General features: G+C 44.2%; 1 protein-coding gene across 2 annotated transcripts; it reads left to right on the forward strand.

Annotated features, from left to right (window-relative positions):
• The first annotated feature begins 287 nt into the window (after positions 1-287).
• stn1 (STN1 subunit of CST complex) lies at positions 288-6335 on the forward strand. 2 transcript variants are annotated; one of them, XM_079158847.1, is made up of 9 exons: positions 288-526; positions 964-1059; positions 1695-1772; positions 2005-2178; positions 2568-2679; positions 3792-3942; positions 4358-4480; positions 4568-4640; positions 5733-6335. In XM_079158847.1, exons 1-9 carry the CDS (start codon positions 394-396, stop codon positions 5888-5890), a joined length of 1098 nt encoding a protein of 365 aa, XP_079014973.1. In that variant the 5' UTR covers positions 288-393; the 3' UTR covers positions 5891-6335. The 2 variants fall into 2 exon arrangements, with proteins under 2 accessions (XP_079014973.1, XP_079014972.1); XM_079158846.1 differs by having other exon boundaries at positions 4358-4640.
• The last annotated feature ends 3645 nt before the right edge of the window (positions 6336-9980 follow it).

Raw genomic sequence — 9980 nt, forward strand, 5'->3', positions numbered from 1 at the left:
TACTTGTTCATTGTAGTGTTACTGCGTCAATCTGCCACCATCTCCCCAATAAACAAATTCATTCAGGTTCCTTTGTGTCGCTGAAACTACATGTCCCATACACCATTGCGAAAACGACCCCGCCGTACGGACAGTAAAGTGCCAATAAGACTCTTTCAAACATATAAGTTAAATATTTTAAGGCTAGTATGCAGCTGAAACATATCTACCATGTTGCACGTATGTGTTACCGCTACAGAGCCACTGTAAATAACAAACACGCATTTAACAGAACTCAACAACACGTCACGTGACCAATGTTTTGGGTTCCTCTCAAGACGCTCCGCGGGAGCTAGCTTACATACTTCGCCGCCAAAGGAGAGGTCAAATATCTGTCTCTGTTTTCACCATGAAATGCAGCCAGCCACGATGGATCCAGCGGAAGAGCCCCCCTCGATGCTGTGGGGACTGGACCCGATCTTTTGTGCCTTCGCCAGGCTGTATGTCAGGGACATCCTGCAGATGACAGAGTCCACACAGGTGCCAGGTAGTAACAGCTAGCGTCAACGTTAAGTGTAGAAACACCAGGTCTTTCATCTACTGACTGTACCCTTGGTCCTTACATTTTGAACCTTCACAAGGAACGTTGGCTGCACGTCGGGATATTTGTGCCTAACAGCAACGTTGAGTGAACACAACAAACGCTATGGCTGAACTACTCAAGCAAGCTATTTACAAACAGTTATCGTTAGTCTAAATGCAAAGCAAGTTAGCTAACGTCAACTAATTTGCTACTTTGTAAATTCGTTGACAACTTCATAAGGCGTTTTTATTATGTATATGGTTAATGTTTCAATCCATTGAACATTTGACATCAGTATCCTGTGTGACTTGTCTCGATGATTGACTCACACCTGATGTTGACAATGACGATTATTGCTTTGAGATGAATATTTCTGTCCTGCATCCACCCATGTCTCACAGGTATCTACTTCTACAACTTGCATCCAATCTATAAAGTTGATGTACTCGGGACGGTGGTTTACAAGAGAGAAAGAGAAGACTTCTTCTGCTATGGAGGTAATCTCTCTGAGTCCCTGTGTGGAAGTCTGGTCGAGAGGTCAAGTGGGGTTAAATGAGGAAGGTCTCAACATGTCAGACATGCATCAGCTGCAGCAACAAATCATTTACGCATATTAATAATAACAGGTTATTTAAACCCAAGTTAAAAAAAATGTTTTAATTGTTCCCAAAGTCAAATATGAACACTAATGATAATAATATTATAAGGTGTAATCAGTTGAGTGCAGATTTCCATCAGGTGTGTTTACATCCTGGTAATTGACTGGCTATAAGCTAATTGGCTAACCCTCATCTAGACACCATAACCTAAGATACCTGACTGTGAATGCTGTCTTTGGGAGTTATTTTGGGACCCACTGTGGCATTGTCAGCAAAGAGTGACATTGTGCCATGTTCTGGATAAAATGTGAGAAAGTCTCCATCTCTGACAATGCTTCAGTTTCTGTTGACATCTCACTAAGTGACACACACACACACACACACACACACACACACACACACACACACACACACACACACACACACACACACACACACACACTCCTGTTGTATAAAGGCCTAAAACAAGCATGGTGTTCACTTCCCAATCACAAGCAAAAACACATTTTGAGTATCTTTCCTTTTGTTCACAGTGGATGATGGTACTGGTGTGATAAACTGCCTCTGCTGGAAGAATGACCTGTTGAAAGAGGAGGCGGAGCCTACCAAATGTGAGTTTGCATTTGTATGGATCTCATTGTTAGCAAGATACTCTTCAGCCATATTGATTCTAGCTGAATATGTCATGTAAATATATGAACTGTTATTAGTGCAGCTTAAAAGTGTAGCATCATTATCGATTAGTTCAACTATTTTCAAAGGTGCTTCATAAATTCATTATTATACATTAATGTATTTCCACAAACCGTTGTGTGATGTCCGATATTCCTTTGTCATCTCCAGCAGGAGGAAAACACAGTGATGGGGCTCAAGGAGGCTTCAACCCAGTGGATGAACTGGCGCTGCTGAGGCAGGCCCAGCAGAGCCGCTGCCGTCTGGAAATCGGAGAGCTGCTCCGAGTCAGAGGACCGGTGAAGACGTCGAGGCAACAGAGAGAAATCATGGCCTCCACGTTCTGTGAGTACAGAGGACTGTCCTCGGCATGCCACAATGGCAGTTTGATACCAGAACACATCATCCGCTTTCACTTATTTACCTTCCAGCTACACCCAACAATGTCCCACCAATGTCCCACCAATGTCCCACCAATGTCCCAGAATACCAGCACTGAATCAGTGGTTCAGTAGAAACTACTTTTCAGAAGAAACTACTCTTGAAGTGCCCAGCAAGGACATTCTTTATCCTATTACTGCAGTCTTGTTTACTAATGGCCTACAGATTTCTCTCTTCCACACACACACACACACACACACACACACACACAGCACAGTCTTTATTTGAGATTACCCACCATCGATATCATCTGCCCATTTGTCCCGTGTGAATCTGTATCTGTGTGTTCCCAGATAAAGTGAACGACCCAGTGATGGCGGTCCAGATAGCGTGGATGATGGAGGTTCCTCAGCTCTACAGACAGTGCTATGACAAACCACTTCAGCTGCAACCTAATGCAACGGGGTACACACATTAATCTCTGAACATACTATCACAGTGGATTACCACTGTAGCCAGGTTTACATCCAGGTTATTGTACATTTTAACCCAATCTCCAGAAAATTGGCGAAAGAAAAACGCTTATTAATGCGTTTCCATCCAACACTGAATATTAGTAGTTGGTCCACCAAGATAAACAGTTGGTGGCTGTAATACTCCAGTTGGGTGTAATTAAATAGTTGCAGAAGAAGGTGCAACATGACAATTAAAAAAGTGTTAGTCAAAGTTTCAAACAGTGGAAAACCATGTCAAATGGTAAATGGACATGTATCTTTATAGCACCTGTCTAGTCCTCTGACCACTCAAAGGTCTTTACCCTACGTGTGATCATTCACCCATTCACACACACACACACACATTCATACAAGCACATCAGGATCAAAACTGATCATTCTCACACACGCACACTGATGGAAACGTGAAAACAACCTCCAGTTCTGAAAAGTGAAGTCAAAGCTTCATGTGTTAAAGCTGCATTCTCTCTAATGTCCAACAGGGGGCGACTCCTCTGGTTGTATAGAAGTCTATGAGAAAATGACTACTTCTCTCTTGATGTATTCCCTCAGTACTCATTGTAAACATGAGTTTATGGTCTCAATCTCTAGTTTCAAGTCTTCTTCAATACAGCATGAAGATCATTTAGTAAATGATGGTCCATTTAGAGTCAAATAGACCATAAAGCAGAGTATGCTTTAGGGGCGGGGCTACCATGACAGGTCTCTACCAGGTGTTGTCCGATCTGGGAGTTGTTTGTGTTTTCGTTTTGGAACTTTAACCCTTTCAATATGGGTTTTCACTTCATCAAAGTTAATTGTAAGATTTTGGTCCTAAAAATAGCTTATTCAGGTTGTTCTTAGCCCCCCCCCCCCCCCCCCTTTTTTTAAATGATATTGCAGTGAAGTACACATATAGTTATATATATTTTAAAATGAACCAACACTGAACGCAGGCTCTAATCTAACCATATATACATGGACAGGAAGCTGTCACAGCTGTCATCTCTTCTCTGTAAACATACATGTAAGCATGTAGTAGTAGTGTGAATTGTATTAAGGCCAGATTCTTTGTCTGTTCAGTGACTCAGCCATCAGTTCCCTCAGCAAGGCAATGAATATCATCAAGGAGTTCTTAAAGCAGAAGTCGGTGACCAGGTTCAGACCCTATGATGTTCAGGACCTCCTCCAGCCTCTCATCTCCAGCCAGCCTCAAACAGCATCAGCAGACCCGGTACGCCCCAATAAGAATATCACAATCCTTTCTTCTCTGAAGATGTGTGGTGAAAATCAAACTGCATTTGAAGTGTCCTTCTTACGTGAGAGGGATGAGTGAAGTTAGGAAATACAGCCAGGATTTAATTCCTAGCATAGACGCTCATTTGTATTCTTTCATTTGACTTGTTCTACATTTTGGTTTGACCATAAAACTAGACAAGAAGACATCACACTGAGGTAGGGGACAGTGATGAAGATCTAAGACTGAAACAAAAGGCAATAAAAACACTAATAGCACAGTGTCTGCTTCTGATTAGTGCCATATCCCATCTCGACGTGTTATTGACTGTAAACCAGCGTTAATGCTTGTGTCATTTCAAATGTAACTCAATGTCCGCTCTGTTGTATTATTGTGCTTCCTTGCTGTGAAGGAGCCTGTGGCGGGTCCATCCGCATGCCAGCAGCTACGCCAGCTCCTGAAGGAGGCCCTGCAAATTCTACAGGATGAGGGTGTTGTGTACCGCAAGGTCAAATCCCAGGATGAAGTCTATCATGTAAGAAACAGCAGAGAAGAGTCCAATACACTCCTCCCACTTCAGTGGGTTATCTTAGTGAGGATTCATGCTGTTGCCCCTCACCAGGTGACTGCACACGACACAGATCTACTCATAGCCGTCAAAGACGTTATCAGGGAGGACTCGCAGAGAGAGAAGTGTAAGTAGACTTCCTTTGTTTGCTCTTGATTAAAGGGAAAAGTCGCCAGCATTTATGTGGATGTCCAATCAGTGTTGATGGTAAATGTAGTCAATTGAAGCAATACATTCTTGAGTGTTTTATTGACCCTGAAGGCTGAGTTCTCCTGCCCGCAGAATATATATATATATATAAAATCTATATGGTGATGAGCTGAGTAGTAGTTCCAGCAGACCGAGGTGGATCACAGCGTCAGCAGGCTGGGTTAGCTCCAGCAGCCGGCTCTCTTTGCAGGTCGACGTCCCCATGCCGCTGAATGTGGTTAGGCTTTGTTCCAGTCAAGTGGTTAAATCCCAATTTATTGTGACACAGCCCACGTACAGCCTTCTATACATCTTCTAGCTAATCAAAAATTCTGCCAAACTGCGCTTGTTTGACAAGATGCCATCTAGTCCCACTCTCCTCCTCGCTGAATGCGAAGCAAACAGCCCAATGTGTGTTGATTTAGTCTTTTCACAGCGGACGCTCGTTGTTATAAGCCAACGTTTGACGAGGACGTAACAATTTCAGTGCAAATAATGTCAATATGTTATGTGTGTGGCTACATTAATGAAATAATAATCATGTCTCGACTAGTATTTGTGGTGCAGACTGGTGATGCTGGAAGAGTTGACTAGTCTGGCTTTCTGGGTCCATACAGCAGCACTGGAGTCTACATTTACCATCAACTGGTTGGACGTCCTGGACAAAGGCGGCACATTTTCCCTTTAAGTCTCAAGCTTTTGATCAACGTTGACCTTCTGTATTTTTAGTTTGACTTCATGACAATCTCCTTTGTGGCAGTGTGTTGAGTAGAGCGGTGATTATCATTCAGTTGAAGGAATGTAGAGTTGAAGCTGTTTATCTGCTTGTCAGATTTGTACATTCACACCTACTGCATGTAAAAAATTGATTTCTTGCCATTCTGTGAGATTTTTGTAAGAAATATATCCAATAAAAATGCTGAATAACTTGGAGACATATTGAAAAACTAAACTCCATAAGTGTGGTGAAGCCTTGCTTTCCATGGCCACATCCCTGCGCGCTGACCGTTGCTTCCTGCTGTGCCCGTAGATGCAGAGAAGGGTTGCCACATCCTGCACATCCTGTCTGCAGTCAGGCAGCGCCACAGCCTCAACGTGAGCAAAGCCACGCTGGAGCTGGTCCTCAAATCCCTGGAGTGCAACAGCGACATCGTCAGCACCAGCGACAACCATTATACTGCGTTTTAGCTGGAGCACAGTATTACTGTAGTATTACTGGGTAGATTAGTATTAGTAATACTGTAGTATTACTGTAGATACTATGTGCACTATGACTTATTGCTCCAAATTGTGACCGCCCAATAGGTTGGAAGTAAATCATGCCTTTTGTATTCCTTTGTTCATCTATTGTGAATTTGAAATTACGACTGCATAATGACAGGCATCAGGGAAGCTTTCAGGACCACTGTGCACTTCACTGTTCTGATAGAAGACATGTTTATATGAATAGGAAATACATAACAGACCAGGGCTCATGCGTGGCTTCATCAACCTGCTGAAGAGGCCTCTGGGGAAGATGAAGGCCTCTACACACCGGTGGTCTTTCATGCCATTCATTTGCAAGTCAATATGTTTTTTCGAACTGTTGTTTTTGTCACAAATACTTTTATGCAGAGTGAGAATATTAAAAACATTCATACAAGAAATGTTGATGATGCAATGCAAACATGCCAATGACATATTTTACCATACCAACACATAGGACGTGTTCAAGATCTCTCCACATCCAACAGCCTGCTCATGGCCAGCAACGAAACCGATTCGTCATCTGTTGAGCAACTCATCCTTGTAAACATTGTACATGCAATCCAAAAGTTATTTTGGAATAATGGCTGAAGTGCCCTTAAAATCATAATGGTTCCTCGGTCTGGAGTCTTAAATATGCATCTAAAAAGGCCAGGAGTTTACCGAGCCGCACGCAAGGTGATGATGCACTTTCTACAAAGTGTTCTACAGGTTATAATTCTGCCGGTTGTATTGCTCAATGCCACGTCTGATGAGAGGATACGTTCGTTGTTACCAGTTGTCATAACTTGATGGCATTATCTACATGTGATGCACAACTCTGGTGTTTTACCAGCTGTTCTGAAAGATGCTGTCCAGACAGTTTCCTCTCTGGTAAAGTGCTAAATCGTACTGTTGTTAAATAATCCACACGAGTCATCTGCTGCTGTAACGTTAACGTAAGTACAATATCAGGCCCTCTTTAGATAGCTAGAAATTTGAACCTGGCTTTATCCAACGTTCAGATTAAATAAAAGAATGCGTCATTTGCATATTCAAACATACATATTCTGAAACTTAATGTAGTAATCTGGGGAGGTTTCATGGTGGGGTCTATTACCTTATTCACCTGTAGTGTGCCATCTTAAAAGGTGACTGGTCTGTTTTTAGTACTGCCCTGACAACATGATAAGGGTCTCAATGCAGCTTAGCTGTGTCATTTCATCAAGTAAATAAAAAAGCCACCAGGAAGAAGTGCTGCCTCGAATCAGGCTCCTTCACGCGCTCTCGTGCTGGTGCACAGGGGGGCAGTGTTCGGTCGTTAATTGGCTCTCTCATGTAGAGCAGGTGGCTGCTGATTGGTCGGCTTTAAAACATCTGTATCCATATCTCCAGCCGCTCGTGTCTCCGGCCAGAAAGCTGCTCGTGACTCAGAGCCTGGAGGAGAGCTGCCCCTTTAAAGTAATAATACACAGCTTGTGTTGCGGTCAGGCCCGCTTACATGTAACCGTCTTTCACGGTCTCATTATAAGCGGGGAGGAAAAGTTGCGGGGCCCCGAGGGGGATGAGTGGCATGACACTGATACACCGTCCCTCGGCTGCTTACAGACGCTCGTTTTTCGTAGAGGGAGGCACAGACTAATGTTTTTTTTTTCTCTCACGAGTGCTTTATTCAAGTAGCCCCGAGGACGTGCGCGCGAAGCCCATCCCACTCCGTTCCCCAAAAATTCACTGCGCCTGCTAAAACGCTGGGCTTCGCCGGCTCCCCTCACGCTCAGACAGCCCTCCTGTGCGCTCCAGGTATGCGGCTGTCCCTTCAGTAGACACAAAGGAAAGTCGCTTCACTTAGTTTTTTTCTTTTTTAAGGTGACCGCCGTCCTTCCTCGCGCCGCCCGCCGTGAACATCTCTCCCTGCTCGGTTATTCGGCTGTGTGGATTCCACCGGGACGCTTCAGTTGAGCAGTTTCTAATCATATTGACGGTGCGAAGGAAGCGCGAGCTGATCTCTCAACGACCGCCGGATAGTTGGCACGAGACAGCAATGAATGTTGGGATCTCTCTCCCGTGATACGAGGTAGCTTATCCGGAGCCGCAGCAGCCGCCTGTCTGTCGCTTCTATGCATAGCCTTTGCAGGGTCAAGATGCAGTTCCGGACGGTGCTGGACGTGAAAGTCGTGGACGTGGAGAAGAGGCGCAATCCGTCTAAACACTACGTGAGTTGCCCGCCTCATCCTCATCCATGTCCCCTTATTCCCCCCACCGTGTCCCATTCAGACGGGTCTCTGTGGCCTGCTCCCGGTCTCAGCGTGGCACCGCACACGGCTGCGTTTAGTCCACTCCATGGAGCTAGCTGCTATGTGAGGAACCAAGCTAAGCTAAGGTGTTGTTCAGCAGGATACCTGCTAATGAATAGTACTAGCTGACACAGTTCATCATCACAGGTGAGCTGTCAGGACTGGGAAGCTACTGACACACAGGTGACTCAACATCAAGTTATGAGCTGGTAATGAATGGTCAACACTCTCCAGACAGACCTGTGATGTTGGGGGTCAGTAGTCAGTATGTGGCACTTATGTATGGGAAAAGTATCTAACCTGTATTATTCATGAGGCTGTAAAGTGGAAACAAAACTTCCACACAGAGTTTCAGCCTCACGGGGATTCTTTGAATCCCAGCGGAACATTTCATTTATTAAGAAGTAGAATTATTGTATACTCTTAACATGTCATGGGTTCAGATAACAACAATCAATCCAAGTCTATTCTATCATCTTCATCAGTTCAGTGATGATCACCGCAGCCTGTCCGTGCTTGACAACATATGTGAAAGTGGACAGTTTTCACACATGTACAGGCTTCTGTTTGTCTTTCCATTAATGTCTAAAATCAAGAGGAGCACGAGAACACGTGCACATGAAGCCCCGAAATGATCTGGTAACCAGTTGACAAAAATATTCTCACCACGAGTTCCATTTATTTGTTCTGGAGCTTTTTGATCATGTCACATGATCTTCATCAGCAGATGGAGTTGTACACGTTAAAATGTTGTCCACATTTACTTAAAAATTGAGATTGTAAGTTTGTTCTTGACCTTGGAAGCAGCAGTTGACAAAAGTATCTCACCACGAGGGTCATTTAGTCGCCGTTGTGGAGCTTTGACAGGCCTCAAACTCCATCTGATAACCCTTTTCTGATAATGAACTTTATTTTACTTTAAAGCTTGTGTCATCAATCATTTTGTCATGTATGTCACTTGGTATTTTCCACATTTTCTGACGGGCTTCAGTGATTATTATTACCTTCCTGATCCTTCCCTCCTGTGGCCCTCTTCATCAATACTGCACTTGTTATGAGTGTTAGTCTTGTGTTGGGGCTCTGCACTCCGTGGCCCACTTCAGTTCCTATTTTCAGCTCATAAACAAGTCATAATAAATGACTTGCTCGTAAGCAATTACAGTCCTGCAGACCCCTTGGGCCCAACGATATGTGGACACAATTAGCACACCCATTCTCCTTTGGAAGGAGGAATCCGTAGGGCTCCATCAGACCTGCTGTATCTGCTGACTTTTAGACAGAATGATCCAAACAGCACAGTGGATGAGACCACCTAAACACAGTTGACATTTTAACATGGGGTGCCCCCCAGTGAAAGTGATGCCTGAAACTCTGACACTGTTGAAACATCACTGTACGGCACCCCGGGGCAGGAATGAGCCCCCCCCCCCCCCCACCATTCTCTGGGTGTTGTGCATGTACTCTGTCGCCTTCAAGTACCCATCAGAAACAGAGCACACAGCAGACTCCACATGGCAGCTTAATTACAGTTTGCCTGGAGCTGTTAAACCCACCAGTTCTCCCGTACTGGAGTACTTCCCCCTGCCCCCAGGTTTGCTGTGTGACAGTTACGTTGTGTTTATTTGATTACACACTAACTTCTCTACAGCCCATGTAAGAAATAACCACGGCCTTTAAAGTCCACGTGGCTTCACGATTAGGTGATGATGTCAACGAGTGCCTAAAGGCACTTGCGTTAAAATTGGGTCTTTTATTCCTAA

The sequence above is a fragment of the Pholis gunnellus genome, assembly GCF_910591455.1.
Source record: "Pholis gunnellus genome assembly, chromosome: 5".
Classification (NCBI taxonomy): domain Eukaryota; kingdom Metazoa; phylum Chordata; class Actinopteri; order Perciformes; family Pholidae; genus Pholis; species Pholis gunnellus.